This window comes from Macrobrachium rosenbergii, chromosome 6 (assembly GCF_040412425.1).
Source record: "Macrobrachium rosenbergii isolate ZJJX-2024 chromosome 6, ASM4041242v1, whole genome shotgun sequence".
NCBI classification, from domain to species: domain Eukaryota; kingdom Metazoa; phylum Arthropoda; class Malacostraca; order Decapoda; family Palaemonidae; genus Macrobrachium; species Macrobrachium rosenbergii.
The window spans coordinates 19478157-19496535 of NC_089746.1; the positions used below are offsets into that span (position 1 = coordinate 19478157).

At 36.5% G+C, this 18379-nt stretch overlaps 1 protein-coding gene across 1 annotated transcript in view; it reads left to right on the plus strand.

Annotated features, from left to right (window-relative positions):
* LOC136839271 (vesicle-trafficking protein SEC22b-like) overlaps positions 1-18379 on the plus strand; it is a 26611-nt gene continuing 8232 nt past the window's right edge. The window contains exons 1-3 of the mRNA XM_067105072.1: positions 1-189; positions 5050-5159; positions 8696-8856. Of these exons, the coding sequence (XP_066961173.1) occupies positions 115-189; positions 5050-5159; positions 8696-8856 (346 nt within the window). The 5' untranslated portion in view covers positions 1-114. The remainder of the gene's footprint in view (positions 190-5049; positions 5160-8695; positions 8857-18379) is intronic.

The following is an 18379-nucleotide window of genomic DNA, read 5'->3' on the forward strand; positions in this document are numbered from 1 at the left end:
TCGAGCTCCAGGTTTAGCGATGTTGCGAATCGTAATTATGTAGAGAATTGTCAGCTGTCTCTAAAGAAAGTTACATCTTATTTTAGGTTGAATAACAGTTTTATACCTCTCAACATGGTTTTAATGATTATGATAGCTCGTGCAAGTGATGGTCTGCCCTTAGCAGCATCATTACAGGAAGATGAACAGGTTAGTAGAGTGTATTAAGTTCCGAATGTTTCATACCCCTTTAAGATCGAGCCAGCCAAGGCACTTTTAAGATAGCCTTACGAATGACACTTGGGTAGGCTAGGTAGTAATGTTGCCCAAGTCGATCATATATATATATATATATATATATATATATATATATATATATATATATATATATATATATATATATATTAATATATATTAGGATCATCAAATTATTAGTTTTACCCAACATAATCAGCCATAACCTAACTTAGTCAGGCCAACCGTACCCAACGTTGGATACCTAGGCTACGGCAACCACCCTTACCGGGTCTAGGTTATTCCTGGCTTGTAATCGGATCTGATAGGTTAACTGGGTGAACACAGAGCATACCTGCTGTTGGGGAACACAAGCAACTTAAGGCTGTGTGATTGGGGAATAAAAGTCATTTTAATTATAAGACATAAATAGCTGACAGCTGTGTGAATTTTTCTGATCGGGAGACAGAGGCCTTGTCACAAGCTGAGCATTTTTTGAGCATTAATTATCCTCTTTTCTCTGTTCTGTAAAGTTCCTTAAAGCTTTGAACCATTATTGTCAACTGTATTCAGTGGTATTTCTAAGTAATAGCGCCGCATAGACTATATGGAACGGTTCCATGAATACGGAAGTCAATAGGGAACCGTATGTTCAAGAAGGGATTGGCTAAGGAAATCTATTATAAAAGGAACCATACTAACTTAACATACCCTAACGTAACCCCTAGTAGGCCGTGTTACTTAGTGATTTCTTATACACCCCCCCCCCGGTAAAGGAAACCACTTTTTACCAAAAGTTCCCCTATAGCACGGCACATGAGTGATAGCATTCCAAGATGACCAGCATACAAAAACATAATCAGTTCTGAGGTTAATTACAGGTTAATTACAATTGACTGACAAAAATTTTGCAAATATAAAATATTTCTTCAATATTTTATGATTCATGTACTGGTCACTTATTCTTGGATATTTAAAATTTATCAATAACACTTTTTGGTCTAATCCACTTAGTCTTCAAAACCCCAACCTTACCCAAGATTTTAGTCCTCTAATTAAGATAGTTTATTTTCAGCTGATAGGTAAGAAACTGTTCTTGTAACACATACATTAGAGAGGAGGAAAAAATGATTCTAAATATCTAATGAATGAGATAGAGTGAGAGATACCCTACTATGGGAGAGGGGAGGTTTATTGAAAGCTTTCATTCGAGTTAAAACAGTTACTGAATTTGTTTACTATTTCAATGAGATTAGGTCAGTCACAGGGAATGTACAGAAAACTAAACTGATAAATAGTAATTGTGTGCAGAATAATTGAAGCAGGCGGATATCCAGTATTTACAATAAGAGCCCATACGTTTGGCAGTATTGCATCTTTAGACAATCCATGAACCCTGCTGACTGAAAGCTTTTATGCTCCTGCATTTACTTCAGAGATTATGCAGTTATTTTTTTCATAAAAATATATAATTTTCATGTGCTCGATTAACGCTAAAAATGTGTGGCTTACATTATGAGAAGTTTTCAAATGTAAATATGAGGTTGAAATGAGAGGATTTATGGGGGTCCATTGCTCCTCATTGTTGCAAATTAACCAATCATGAGAGTTGAATCAATAGGGTATAGCTTTTTACCCCCCTAGTGCTAGTTATCATACAGTGGCAGCAGTGCTACTTCCTTCATATGTGTGCTGTCAGTCTACTATGTGAGCTATACTGGGCTAGAACTGGCGAAGACATCTATCCCTTATGTAACTAATTTTGAGTATGATTTAAGTATTTCCATTTGTGACTTGGTACAATTAAGTTGTATGAATTAATTTTTAAGATATTGTTTTATCTAACATTTCTTTAGTGAAAGCTTTGGAAAATTTTAGTTATTTTTTGTACGAGAGTGAATTCAGGAAGGCCAAGTGGACACCCAAGGGGGTTAAGTCCTTAGTCTGGTAGGCTGCTGCACCTTCTGACAAGTGAGGTTGGGTTAGGATTTAACCTTTGGCTGGGTACATTTGATAATTCAGATGCATTTTGATATTAATGGTTATTATCTATCATGAATCTTTTCATTCAGTTCTAGTGTAGGTAAGGTGTATTAACTTTAAAGGCTATTTGTGTCCAGCTTATACACTATATTGCCCACAAATATTCGTATTGTACTTGGGGAGAGTTACAGCTTGGCTGAAAATTCAGTCTCCATATGGCACTGGTAAAGGTTACTTTACAACCTTTAATCAGATGCAAATGTAAAATAGGTTTATTTCTGATAATTTTAATATTATTTAGACCATTTTGACATTCACTATTCTCAATAGGAAATGGTTTATTTCATTGGGGAATTAGAAATAACTTAGTTAATACAAGACTGTATCCACACCTAACCTTCCTTTGTCTAACCTAATCTAGGATGCCAAGTCTTACTTGACCAGGAACCATTTAGTGAAATCCAGGGATGCATCCATTTTTTTTTAATACACTTAACCCAACCTATTCTAACCTAGGCCAGAGGGTCCTTCCTGGCTTAGGGGGCGTGGCCTTTGGCATCATTGGACTGCCCCTCCCCAGTTAACTTGATATTGGGAGCAATATATCATAAGGAAACGGCAATTGCGAGCAGTATATCATAAGGAAACAGCAATTGCTTGCTTACATACATGATAATTTGATGCCCTCTTTTTTTCCTCCCCGCAGAGCTTACCTGACCCTGAAACCATGATTTCTTAGAGTGGTCTCCCATTATTGTTAGACTTACGAGCTTTTAAGGGGTTAACCATTTCTAGGGTACTGTAAATACTGTACTTGTCATGTCTGGCATTTGAAGTAACTTCTTAAGTAATCTTTATTCTAAGAACCTCCATGGAACGTTTATTTCATATTTGAAATCACCTGCCTTTAGAAAAAGAAGGCTAACCAATTGTATTCAGCATGGACCTATCCAAAGACAGAAATGTTTTGTCTAGATACACAATTTTTGACTCTCCTAACATGTTTAACTGAAGTGTTGCAACATGTATGTAAAAATTATATTGAAAGAAAATTACTAATGAATTAGATAATAACAACTGGTAATTCATCATAGATCTACTAAGTAAATATAATTGGTCTGTGGAAGCTGCCACAGTTAATATTTGCTTTAGCCGTTGTTATGGTGATCATCATTATATGGCACTTTCTTAAGGCCCAATTTGGTCCTATAATTCTTCACCTCTCAGAGACAACTGTGGAAGAGAAAAAAAGTTTTGTAAGGTTTTCTCTTCTCAAGTCTCTAGAGAACGGGAAGTTTTGCAAGGTTTTAACTTCCCAAGCCTATAGTGATGTGCGTAAAATGGCTCAAGTGTTTATTCTTTCTTCAGAGTTGTTTAGGAGGTGACAAGGTTGAAGAGGCCCTATTTTGATCTACAGTGAACAGCCCAAGTACCCTTGATGATTAGTATCCTTGATTTTTTACTTTGGTATCTGTATGCTATAGTGAAGTTGGCTGGCTCCATTTTCTACTTTTGGTTGCTGACTTTCATGAAGTCTTGCATTTGGTGCATTTACAGAAACTCTAACTATGGCAGGGTGATTTCTCTGTTTATTGTAGGCAAATTGGTTTGATTGCCTGGGAACAAACAACTGTTAATACATCATTGAAGATGAAGAATGTGCTTACATTTTGTCATTTATTATTCAGATGTTTTAGAGTCAGTTTTTCAAAATATGGCTGTCTATTTACCTAGGTGAGGACAGCTGAAGATTTGTTAGTGTCTTGTAGACTGGTTTTATCAACTTCATTCTGGATTAAAAAATTATCGTCCTCTTAGCCTGGCGAAGTCTAAAATGATGGTTCATAGAAGATTTTACTAAAGATCTTGCAGAATTTGTCAATGGGTCATTTGGCATTGAATTTTGTTGGATTTCTCTTCATTGTGCTTTGTGAGAGTGCTACTTGAACAAACTTGAAAAGAGGGATGGAAGTGGCTTCAAGTACTCTAACCAGCAAAAGAACCAAAGGAACTAGTGCTTGGTTTGTAAGGATTGTTCAGCAATCTATGCACATTTTCCATCCCTCGTGAATTAATGACAGCAATTATGTTCAGTGTGCATAATGGTAACTCAGATACATCATTGATCTGTATAAGGAAGAGGAGCAGATCATGTTAAAGGATGTTTTTGGGTTGTGAATTGTCTTTTTAGGGATTCACCCCCATAGGGGGTTAGTGCCATCAGTGCACCTCAAGCGGTGCACTGTGGGCACCACTACAGGTTCTTTGCAGCGTCCATTCAGCCCCTAGCTGCAACCCCTTTCATTCCTTTTACTGTACCTCCATTCATATTCTCATTCTTCCATCGTACTTTCCACCCTCTCCTAACTATTTTTTCATAGTGCAACTGCGAGGTTTTTTCTCCTGTTACACCTTTCAAACCTTTCTACTCTCAATTTCCCTTTTAGTGCTGAATAAACCTCATAGGTCCCAGCACTTAGCCTTTGGCCTAAATCTTACATTCCAATTTTTAGGGATTCACAGTCACATCTCCTGACTCAAAATGCAGCAAGAGAATAGTAATCAATATTTGATTTACATCATCTCAAGTGATTAGGGAACTAGACTTCACGAAATGTTTGTAATTCTGTGGTGTTTGAATGAGCTAATGATAACTTTTATTCTTTCAGAAAATCAATCTATATTTCAAAATTTATTGTAGTCAGTCTGTGAAGTCTCATGACTTGAAATGTCTTTCCCAATGATCTGTGCACTCTCACGTTGAAAGTGTGTATGCTTATGGTTTGTGAAAAAACTTGTATTTTTATATTTATGATATTTCCTATATTTATGAAGTTCACTTATATTTTTCAGAGTGGAAGAGGTTTACTGGATTATCAGAACCAGGCCAAAATGTTATTTAAAAAATTAACACCCAATAGTCCAACCAAATGTTCAATTGAGACTGGGCCATATGTCTTCCAGTAAGTATTACACACGCTTTCATGTTTGGAAAATTTCTTTCTCCTATTTTTATGCTTCTCTCTCTCTCTCTCTCTCTCTCTCTCTCTCTCTCTCTCTCTCTCTCTCTCTCTCTCTCTCTCTCTCTCTCTCTCTCTCTCTCTCTCTCTCTCTGTTTACCATACTTTGTAATATGTAACTGTATAACTTGAGAAAAGTTATTTAAGAAGGGAAGTAATTTAACTTTGAGAAAGGTTATTTAAGACAAGTAATACAGTAGTAATTTTATTTAACTTTATGAAAATATTATTAATTTGGGAACCGAAACCGTAGCACAACTATTATTATTATGTGTTAGTATTGTTGCAATAAATAGGTGAATAATCCCATATTGTTATTGGTGTGGAAGCTGATAAAAGCAAAATGTACAGAATATGAATTGAGAGGTTGAAAATAGACAGTATGGTAGGGGAAACAGTAAATAGAAGTAATTTTGTAATAAATTACAAAACTCAATATGGAAAAGGATGATGTAGAAAATTAAGGTTACATTTTCAAAATCCTACCATTTGCAAGCTAAAGTGCTTTGAGGTAGGAATCTGAAAATAGAAAAATTGAAAGGAAGGAAATACTATACATGATTTTAAATGGCCAGTACTGTACTGTAATTAATTTTTCAAATACACGAACTCAACATTAAGCCAGGGGAAAATACATAGACCACTAAAGAACAGTACAGGTTGTACCTGGATTACAGAGAGGGCTCCGTTCCAGCGGCCTGCCGTAAGTTGAAAATTGCCGTAACCCGGAACATTGTAAGAAAAATTCATAAAAATGAGAGAGAGAGAGACATTTATGTAAGCCTGGGGAAAGAAACAGGTTGTAAGCTTTGCACTGGTAATAAACCGGTTTTCTACCCTCTTTATAGTAGGCACTTCCTCATAGTGAACCCTCCCAGGGGCTACAGCTCCCTAAACTGGTTTTCTGACCTTGTCAAAGTGCCGGTGAGTTACGGTGCTTACGGCGCCATAATCCGGATTTTGGAGCCATAATCCTAGTTGCGGCACCCAATTTTTTTATGAATACACTTGAAAAAGCGCCGTAAGTACAGAATGTTGTAGGTCAAGACAGCTGTAACCCGGGGACTACCTGTATTGGCAAGGGATGACTGATGGAGCTAAACCTCTCTTAACAGTAGAGGATATGGTAAACTGTATTTTATTATAGAGGGACTTAAAAGGAAATTGAATTATGCCAATGAAGTGTAACGTAGGCAAAAACGATTATTATATAGTGAATTTATTAGAAAATTGGTTAAGAGGTAAGTGGTTAGACAGTGCAAACTTTGAAAATCGAGCTTTCAGTAGTGCTACTGTAGGTAGAACTTGAAAATATTGTTTGCATTAATTAAAAAACTAGGTTCTTATATGGAACTAGACATCAAACATACAAGTATCATAGATTTCATAGCATTTATCTTGAAAATAAGTATGGTACAGTCAGTATTAAAAAGATTATAAAATTAGGAACTTATAAATGTACAGTACTGCACTGTACAGTACTTTATAAAATTTTCTGGCACTGTGATAGCAAGCCTGCTCTGAGAAAACATTGTGAGCCAGATATGACTCCTGGAGTCCGTAGATCCAAAACAGTAGCAAAGATGTTAGCTTGGGATGTTGCTTTTCTTACACAGGTATAGTATAACCCAAGAAGACCACAAATGATTAAGACTTCTATGCTGTAGTGTTGGGTTATCCTCATCTTCTGAATCTTGTTATTTTGGTAGTTTGGTTTTTATCTTAATTTCTTGGTATTTCAAGTTGTCACTCCTACGACTCAGAGATTATTTAGCAGAAAATTTTTGGGTGATTGAAATTATCAATATTCATCTATAGTTTAGGGTATGTGGTGAGCAGTCCAATCTAAATTAAATTGCATCATTCTCCATGTCCACTTTTTCTTGATCTGCTATGGCTGGGGTAGGATAAAAGAGTTAGGGTCAGCTGAGGGCACCTGCCATTGCCATGCTGTACACAGATGAAGAGAACTGATCAATGATGCTGAGTCATGCAAGAGTATGAAATTCATGTCGGTTTCTTGGTTTCATGATTAGAGTCCCTGTTCTCTGACTTCATAGCCGTTGTGACATATCTCATATCATAGCCGTTGTGACATATCTCATATTCCCTGAAGTACAGATCTTTGTTTACCCTTGCCCTCTTCAGAAAGAAATACAGGCATCGAACCATAAGGTTTGGTGACAGTCTAGCATATTTACAGCAGAACCTTTTCTCTGTAGACTTCAGAATGGAGGCCAAAAACATACTGATGAATCATGGAAGACTCGGTATATGTTGTAAACGCTTGAAAATAAATAATAGTATGTTTAGAAGTTTTAATGAATATTTGGATCATTAAATTTAAACTAAGTTGTCTTATAAACCCTCGGTTAAGATTTTGGGCTTTCCCAAAATTTGTCAGTGAAAAACACATTTGACAGAATATGGGTATAGTGATATTATTGTATTGCTTGCTGTGAAAATGGTGGTTTTGTTATTTTGAAGGTACCGTCTGGTGGAACATGCTTTCTTCAACACATTATCTGCCACTCTTAGATCAAAAGGCTCTTGGATATCTAAAATGTGTAATGTGGAATAAATGAAAAACAACTAAAATAAAAAGTTAAAATGATACATTGAAGTCTCCTGAAAAGATTTCCTAGATGACATCATTTGATATCATCAGAAGCTCAGGTTTGGAATAGGGTGACAGAATGTAAAAGGGTTGAGCTTAAAATATTAGTGTTTAAACACTTAAAAATTATCAGGAAACTAGCAGAAAAGCTGAAAGCTGCATGGTTTGTCTTGTTACAAAAAATTTAAATCTGGTGCTACTTTTATCGAAATAAATTTTGGTGTCTACAACACACAGGTGCCAAATGAGAAAAAAATTAATTTTTAGAAAGAATTAGGCCTAAGTAGACTGAAGTACCATATCTAGTTATAATCTGTTGGTAATTATGACCAGCCGTAGCCTGAACATATAGTTCTAAGGCAGTGACAATCTTGTTGAAATGAGTTAAGATCCAGCACTGCATCAAATTCTTGTCCTTGTATTAACACCTACAGGTAAATGAGGGGCCCCCTCTTCCTTTGCATAATCAGAGTTTGCTCATGAGCTTTTGGTAATTTTATATTATGTTTTGAGATATACAAACCAGTTTAGAGAGCTACCTTTCAGCCCCTTATAAACTCTGAATGTAAAATTGCTAAAGTGGTTAATTTTCATGACAAGCAGTACCACCATTGTAATATGTGTTACCCTGTACCACAAGGTACCTAGTCTTCCTTGTGATTTTTGTTCTTTTTTTAGTCTTGAAGGATTGGTTGTACATGCTTGGTGGATATGTAAAACAAGGTTTTGTGGTGTTTGACTAAGTAGGAATTTCATTGTATTTTGAAGTTGCTTTTGTATTGCTTGCATAATATTTTCTGTAGATGTTTGAGGAAAATTTTTCATTTTAAGCCTTTAGTTTTAAATCTTTTTTTCTTTCCAGTTATGTTATTGATTCTGGTGTTTGCCACTTAGTCCTTTGTGAGAGAGGATACAGCAAAAAAACTGCTTTCACATTCGTAGAAGAAATGGCTGCTGAATTTAGTTCACAGTATGGCAGAAGAGTTGATCAAGTTGCTAGACCTTATTCCTTTATTGAATTTGGTAAGTGACCCAGTAAATTATATGCATGTCATTCTTTTATTTATTTCTCAGTCATTATTTTATGTATGCTGTTAAGTGGCGTTGTATACTGTGCCATTTTTATGACAGATCTGAAGTTGGAAGCAAGTTGAGTAAAATCCTGCTTTGTTTAGAGAAATATATTAAAATAATGCAACAGATTCAAGACCAGCTGACACTCCTCATCAGGTTTAACACAGTAAGGTTGAGTACAGTGAGCAACAAGAGTGTAAAGAAAAAGGCACAATAAAAGAAGGTGGATTTGGATATTGGGACTGAGACTGGAAATTATCCATTCACTGTTTTAACTGTAATCTCATGATTTGGTGCTTGAATAACAGAATACAGTATAGCAAACAAGTTTATAATATAAATTTTCAAAAAATTTATTATTTGGATACTTACCTACTATTAAAGTTAGCTTACATCTCCGTGCTGATAGGCGAGTCAGCATTCAAACAAAAGATCGAATGGCTGCCTGGATGACTGTCTAGTTCACCTGTTGTCCACCAGGTGTGTTTTGAATGTTTAAGCTCTTGTCAGAATTCTCCTTGACAGCCCACTAAGTTGTGGGGAGGCTAGGTGGGGTCTACTTTTAACAGTAGGTAAGTATCCTAATAATAAATATTATTATGAAAATTTATATTATTTGGGATGAATCTTACCTACTGTTAAAGTTAGATTATTCCCATGTTGAGAAGAGGATGATGGGTAGTGCAGCTAGACCAAATCTGCTCAGCCATTCAAGCTAAAGGTTTCTTGCATGAAACCCAAAACATTCTTACCTGATCTGGAATCCTTTCTGGATCTTACTGAGCAGCTTTTTGGAGAAAACTGCCTCAATTCAGCTAAAATGAAACAGAAGCAGGGTGAGGGGACCCCTGTGCCTGGGTTGAAAACCCTATAAAATGACAGTCACTAAAAATAAATACCTTTACGATATAAAGGTATGTTCCTATACAATATATGTACCGTCATGCTCCCCAAAATCCTAAAACCTGGGATTTAAAACAAAGAGCCTAAAAGATTGCTCTTTCCTCGGTTCAGGAAAACACTTGACCCGCTACTACTAGTGGACTACGGGCTTTACTGTTTCAAACATGATTCTGCATACTTAAGGTACTGAACAGCAAAACCAAATTGCACTACTTCTGTGCCGCATTAAACCCATCCTCATGCAACAATTTGTCATCAAGCTAAATGAGGTAGCAACAGCTCTCTTGTTATGAATATTTACCTTCAATAAAGGTAAATGGAATGGAGCTAGTTCTCATGCATTATCCCCATCAGATACGCACAGAGAACCTCATGTTCTTTGACAAAGACATTCTAGGTTTCTAAAACCAAAAAACAGAAGGTTAACTTGCCCTTCCAGGCTTAACCTTTGACAGAGACATCAAGGTTTTCTAAAACCACAAAACGAAATGTTAACTTTGCCTTCGCCAGGCTTAACCTTTGACAAAGACATTCTAGGTTTCTAAAACTACAAAATAAAAGGTTAACATTGCCTCTTCCAGGCTTAACCCTTAACAAGGACATCTGCATTTTCTAAAATCACAAAACAAAAGGTTAATTTGCCTCCTCCAGGCTTCACCTTTGACACAGACATCTAGGTTTTCTAAAACCACAAAACAAAATGTTAACTTTGCCTTCTCCAGGCTTAACCTTTGACTAAGACATTCTAGGTTTCTAAAATCACAAAATAAAAGGTTAACCCTTTCATATCTGTATAGTTATCACATCACTGAGGGCACATGAGCCCCGATGTGTCTGGGAGCGCTCGACAGTGCGAAAAAATAATTATTTCGAAAATTCAGCAAAAATAGAAATTTTATGCCAACAACGTTCATTTTGCTGTCCTTTTTTTCTAAATGTTTATATTTTATGGTGGAATAGTCAGAATAAGAGTCCCAGCCCTCTAAATACAAAAAAGTGTGAGTTATTTCACGAAAAAAAAAATCTTATTTTTATATTTTCGTTCGTAACCCAAAAACTATGAATGTCAGGCGAATGAATTATTTTTTATGAGAAAGCGAACAAAATTCTCTAAATATCGACATATAAAAGAATGGAAAACGAATAAGTCCAGCTGGTTAAAAATTGATAGAAAAAGGGCAAGAAACAGAGCGCTCTGCCCGGCGTATGGTGAGAATTATCGCTAGAAAAAGTTTTTTTGAAGAGCCCTATCTTGGTTATTTTTCATAGAAATTACTTTGTAAATATACGAAAATGTAGAGGAAAAGTTGAAGAATAATGTGAGTCAAGAAAAATGGCTTTGGTAACGGCAACAGTTTCATTTTGACGTTATAAATTGATTGAAACGAAAAAATGTTACCGTTGTCAACATTATCGTTCGTAGCTCAAAAGCTATAACAGTTAGGCGAATGGATTATTTTTTATGAGAAAGCCAACAAAATTCTCTAAATATTGATATATAAAACAATGAAAAACGAATAAGTCCAGTTGGTGAAAAAATTGATAGAAAAGAGGGTAAGAAACAGAGCGATTTGCCCGGCGTATGGTGAGAATTATCGCTAGAAAAAAGTTTTTTTTGAAGAGCCCGATCTCGGTTATTTTTCAAAGAAATTACTTTGTAAACATACGAAAATGTAGAGGAAAAGTTGTAGAATAAAGGGAGAGTCAAGAAAAATGGCTTTGGTAACGGCAACAGTTTCATTTTGACGTTATAAATTGATTGAAACGAAAAAAAATGTTACCGTTGTCAACATTATCGTTCGTAGCTCAAAAGCTATAACAGTTAGGCGAATGAATAATTTTTTATGAGAAAGCCAATAAAATTCCTAAATATTGACATATAAAACAATGGAAAACGAATAAGTCCAGTTGGTGAAAAAAATTGATAGAAAAGAGGGTGAGAAACAGAGCGCTCTGCCCGGCCTATGGTGAAAATTATCGCTAGAAAAATTGTTTTTTTGAAGAGCCCTATCTCGGTTATTTTTCATAGAAATTACTTTGTAAATATACGAAAAAGTAGAGGAAAAGTTGAAGAATAAAGGGAAAGTCAAGAAAAATGGCTTTGGTAACGGCAACAATTTCATTTTGACGTTATAAATTGATCGAAACGAAAAAAAGTTACCGTTGTCAACATTATTGTTCGTAGCTCAAAAACTATAACAGTTAGGTGAATGAATTATTTTTTTATGAGAAAGCCAAGAAAATTCTCTAAATATCGACATATAAAACAATGAAAAACGAATAAGTCCAGTTGGTGAAAAATTGATAGAAAAGTGGGTAAGAAACAGAGCGCGCCGCCAGGCATACGGTGAGAATTATCGCTAGACATTTTTTTTTGAAGAGCCCTACCTCGGATTTTTTCATAGAAATTACTTTGTAAATATACAAAAATGTAGAGGAAAGGTTGAGGAATAAAATGAGAGTCAAGAAAAATGGCTTTGGTAACAGCAACAGTTTCATTTTGACATTATAAGCTGTTCGAAACGAAAAAAAAAAGTTACCGTTGTCAACATTATGATTCGTAGCTCAAAAGCTATAACAGTTAGGTGAATGAATTATTTTTTATGAGAAAGCCAACAAAATTCTCTAAATATCGATATATATGATAATGAAAAATGAGATTCAGAGCCCTGCCTAAAATCCAGACGTCTCTTATGTGATGCACTAACGAATTTCCGCTAGTTTTACCGTAAAAACTTTGCGAAAGCATGTTGGAAACTGTTCTCGATTGACGTCGCTGTATGTAAACAGCCACACGTGTTTACCCAACCTCGTACGCATGGTCTCTGACAGAAGTGTGGCCTGCCAGGCCTGCATGGGTGCGATCAGCTGATGTCATTGTGAGAATTTTACTACGCCATGGATTTGCGATGCACAGTAGAGGAACTAAAAATTTATAGAAAATAGAGGATACCAAACAGAGTGTTTCCAATAATGTAATCCTACATTTTATAAAAAAATGTAAGATACGAGAGAGAAACGTGGGTAGGATCAGCTGATTTCATTGTGAGAAATTTACTATGCCAGGGAATTGCGCATGGGCAGTATAGGGACTGCTTGCCTGGCGTATCGATGCCTGAGTTACACGGTCCAAGGTATGCTTAGCCTATGGAAACCACCAACTGTCCGAAAATAAACAAAATTTACCCTACCACACGCATTTAAAAATGTCGGTAAATTTTACGTAAAATTACGTCAGTCAGAAAAGAAGGGGGGTAGGGGGTTGTTGCGTAATATGACGTCAATTGGACAGGAAAGGGTTAACTTCTTTCAGGCTTAACCTTTGACGCGGATGTTCCAGGTTCGAAAATCACAAAATAAAAGGACAACTGCCTCTTCAGGCTAATCCTATCTAAGTAAGTTTTAATTACCCCAACATGACAGAGAATTGTTTCCTCTTCTTCCCCACCAGAGATTAAATGGAATTCTTATAGTTCTCTGAAAACTTAGCCTTAACCTCCTTCTCAGCTATAATGCAAATACTGTAGATAAGATAGCATTCCCTTACAACAGCCTTAAGGAGAGTGCTTGCAATAAATTTACTCTTTGTAACTGTTGATAGTGCTAAATAAAAGAAGCTTTCGTTGTAAATAATTCACTGGAACTCATTTAGAGGCTCAAAAGAATCTGCACATAAACTTTTGACTTGCTGTCTAAATCAGAAAGAGATTGATACAGTGCTAAGTTGAAGGAGCTTCCATCTCAACTGATTTCAAAACCTTAAGGTGCTGATTATCAGCCAGATCTAATAGCACGTGACACAATACTAAGGAAAGTATGGAACGATAACCTTGAAAGTGAACAGCAAAAAGTCTTACTATATCCAAGAGAACAGGGAAACTTTGATGTCTACAAGGTTCCAGGTGCTGAAAATTCCTATGGAAAAGACCCTGAGTAATACAGAAACTGCTGCCTCTTAGCTTCTGACACAAGGCCACGGTAGTTCTCCACTTGAGTAAAGATGGAACCTATGATACCTTTGAAAATCTCCTACTGGGAGGAGACAGTCAAGCATGTCTAAGTGTTTAAGTGTGAGATGCAGAAGTTTGTGGAAGAGCATGAAATTCTGTAGTATGAGTCGATTTCCCCCTAATGGAAGACTAAGAGATACATCAACCAAGAGAGCTAAAAGTTCGAAAATCATTTACTCTGAGGCTACTAGGGCTCTACAGGAGTCATTGAGCAATTCTTGAACATGAAATTGCTCAGTTCCTTAGAGTACATAGAGGGGAAAGGCCTATGAGTCAGAATCAGGCCAAACTCAGAGACATCATTGCTCAAGCCTGAGGACCTCAAAGAAGTAGCAATTGACTGGTTGTACCTGTTCATCTGCATGCTAATAAGTCTACATTTGAGTGCTCCTCAAATCCCACAGCAACTGTCGAACTTGCGGATGTAATGGCCACTCTGTAGGTAGTTTTGTTCTTTTGAATCCCCAGTTGCTAAAAAACACTTTCCTTCCAGAGAATGGATTATCAAACCAATATCATGTTCATTTCACTCAAAGAAGCAATCCTTCCACTATGACTTTATTTCTGACCAGGGATAAAGCTGCTAGGCATCTTCAATGGTTTTCCCTCTGTCCTGACATCTAGTAAGCTTTACCAGGCGTAGTGTTGACCCTTCTGTGTTGTATGTAAGTGTAATGACACTAGAAAAATTCTTGTTTGTTGTTACACAACAGAGGGGAAAAAACAGAACCGGGAAATAAGTTTAAGAATAAAATGGTCAACTCTTGGTTTCAGTGTCCCTCATACAGAACCTGGTGACAGTGATGGTCCTGCATTGCTTAAAAGTTTAATGAACATTAGCTGTAAGTTGTAACCTTTTATGCTGAGACTATTGTAATTGAGCCTGATATAGTGACAAAATCCCCATTGAGGCCATGCTTCTTAACAAAGAAAGCCCTTACCACTTAGGAAGCTTCCTTCAGGGGTAAAATTCTTCAAGAAGCAAGTTAACCCTTAAACGCCTGTTGGACGTAGCAAACGTCGACTAAAATTGTCTGTTGAATGCCGAGTGGACGTAGCAAACGTCGACTACAAAAAATTTCAACCTTCGGTCAACTTTGACTCGACCGAAATGGTCGAAAAATGCAATTGTAAGCTAAAACTCTTACATTCTAGTAATATTCAATCATGTACCTTCATTTTGCAACAAATTGGAAGTCTCTAGCACAATATTTTGATTTATGGTGAATTTTTGAAAAAAACTTTTTTCTTATGCCCGTGCGGTAACTCGGCTGAAAATTTCAGAAATTCTTTCGTCATTTTGTCGTCATTTTTGCACTGTTCTATATTAGCTGTTACATAAAGTTTTATATATGAAAATGTGCGCAATTTCATGTACAATACAACAGAAAATAACTCATGGTTGTAGCTTTTATCAGTTTTCAAATATTTTCATATAAATCACGATAACTGCCAAAATTTCAACCTTCGGTCAACTTTGACTCGACCGAAATGGTAAAAAAACGCAATTGTAAACTAAAACTCTTACATTCTAGTAATATTCAATCATTTATCTTCATTTTGCAACCAATTGGAAGTCTCTAGCACAATATTTCGATTTATGGTGAATTTTTGAAAAAAACTTTTTCCTTACGTCCGCGCCAGAAATTCTTTCGTCACGTTGTCGTAATGTTTGCACTGTTTTATATTAGTCGTTACATAAAGTTTTATATATGGAAATGTGCGCAATTTCATGTAGAATACAACAGAAAGTAACTCATGGTTGTAGCTTTTATCAGTTTTGAAATATTTTCATATAAATCACGATAACTGCCAAAATTTCAAGCTTTGGTCAACTTTAACTCGACCGAAATGGTAAAAAAATGCAATTGTAAGCTAAAACTCTTACATTCTAGTAATATTCAATCGTTTACCTTCATTTTTCAATAAATTGGAAGTCTCTAGCACAATATTTCGATTTATGGTGAATTTTTAAAAAAAACATTTTCCTTACGTCTGCGCAGTAACTCGGCCGAACATCTCAGAAATTCTTTCGTCTCGTTGTCGTAATAATTGCACCGTTTTATATTAGTCGTTACATAAAGTTTTATATATGAAAATGTGCGCAATTTCATTTAAAATACAACAAAAAATAACTCATGGTTGTAGCTTTTATCAGTTTTGAAATATTTTCATATAAATCACGATAAATAGAAAAAATTCGACTTTCGGTCAACTTTAACTCGACCGAAATGGTCGAAAACTGCAATTGTAAGCTAAAACACTTACAGTCTAGTAATATTCAATCAATTAGCTTCATTTTTCAACAAACGGGAAGTCTCTAGCACAATATTTCAATTTATGGTGAATTTTTGAAAAAAAAAATATTTTTACGTCCGCGCATTACGAATTCATGCATCATTTTGTGATAATATTTTCTCTGTGTTGCTTTGATCGTTTTAAAATTTGTTATATACCAAAATCATTGCAGTTAAGTGTACAATACAACTAAAAAAAATTAAGTCATTAGCTTTAACCGTTTTGCTTACAGCGTGATTTGTATACAATTTTATACGAGTTTTTTTTTCGCTGTCATATATTCCAATATATATATATGATAATGATATTTTTTTTCATTTCTGATGGTTGCATACTAAACTTCAGGCAATGACAAAAAAAGGAGCCAAAATGAACTCTTAATCTTAAAAACTAAGCGTGCTGTGATTTTTGAAAAAACTTTTTCCGCTTCGGTGCTAACTCACCGAACGCCGCTGGCATACGGGAGACGTTTTTGTAAATAGGGCTTCGGCGTTAAAGGGTTAATATTTGTCTTCTGACAGACAAACCTGCAAAATCAAGTATCAACCCCACATCACTAGATAAGAATGAGGAGTTAAGGGAGTCAACTGAAAATCATATTGCACAGACTGAGCTAGGTGAAGCAACAGATCCTTGGCCTTCGGCATACTGTCAGTAGTTGGCCATCTTGAACCAGTTGACTCCGAAGAAAAGATTTCTTGCTCCTAAATATCGACCTCATCCACCAATGGGCAACAAATTCCTTATGAATACTTATAGAGGAGCTGTACAAATGCCCAAACAAAGTGCCTTGAACACCAATACCCCATCTGTAAATACACCTCAAAGGAGCTTGGGTGATTGACGATGTACAGGTATGGGAAAAATGTCTCCTACACGTCCACCATAACATCTGGTGGTGTTTTTGGAAAATCACTAAAACCATGCTGGAAAACAAAAAGCATGGGGACAGACACTTACGTTTCAGTTTCAGTGTGTCCAAGACTGGTCACCAATCTCCAGTTGCCTAAGGAGCTAGGAAACAGTCAAGAGGTAAAATCCAAGTGAATTACTGCATGGTCCAATTCTCTCTCTCTAATTTACAACCTCCTACTAAAGAAAGAGAGACTTCTGCTGGAGAAGACAAAGGAACAGCTATTGGAGACAAAACCTGTGGAGGGGGACCTAAAAGGACTCATAACCTCCTTCACTGCCTCCACCACATAAGGTTCTGCTCCTAAGCCTCTCCAAGCATGCCAGGAGGCTTGCAATTGGCCATCTACCAGAACCTGAGGGCTGAATTTATCCCTGAAAGGTGTAAAATAAGACTTGCACCAATATATACTCCTGTATTGCCTTAATCTGTGCAGCATAAGCCTTGAATACAGATAGAAGCATGAGTTTTCTCATTTCTACCAAACTGTGTTAGTATAAGCATGAGAACATTAGCCTGTAGCATCAGAAATGAGTTAAAAACTAACACTCTTCCTCGCTAAATTCCCTCTGGTGCCAAAAATCCTTAAAGCCTGCTTCACAAACTCCCTGGGTTGGTGCCAGAATCACACTAAGGTGGTGCCTCAACCTCTCTAAGCTGATGCAGAGAAGAGGCAATATGCTGAGCAAAAGTTCAATAAAAGATAAAAACTGAGACTCCGTTTCAGCATGTCCAAAGCTCTTGTCAGTCTTAAGTTCGTCTCTTCACAGGAAAGAGAAAAGAAAACCAAACCTTCTACCGAAGACAGTTTAAGCGTCTGTATCGCAAGAGTCAGTGCTCCGCAACTTCCTAAAAAGCCAGAGGTCAAGCCCCAGCAATCTAAAGGGAGCTTTGTGGGCCTAAGTTTGAGAAACCTTACGAAATGCGCTCTACTTGAAGAAGAAAGGTTGGGTGCTCTTTCTCCAAATACCTGAAGTGCGCTAAAATACAGGAGACAACCGAGACCTATTCTCTATGTGGTTGCTTTCCTCAAATAAATGAGGGTACAGCGAAGTGCAGTTCTCCAGAAAATGCCAGTCAAACCGAAGGAGATTCTCCGATTCAGACTCTTCTCCCACCAGAAGGTAGACAGGAAAACGCTTTGTTGAAGACAGGAAAAAGCAATTGAAGTGACTCAGCTGAGTGAAAGAAAACGAGGTGCCAAAAGAAAATGGGAAAGTTGGGAGGTGAGGGGAGAGGAGTTACAACGACCCTCCTGCCTTGTCTGAAAGCGAGTCCACAGACTTAAGAGCATTCCCATTCGACACATCCTTAGAAAACTATGTAGCTAAAATAATATCTATCTTGG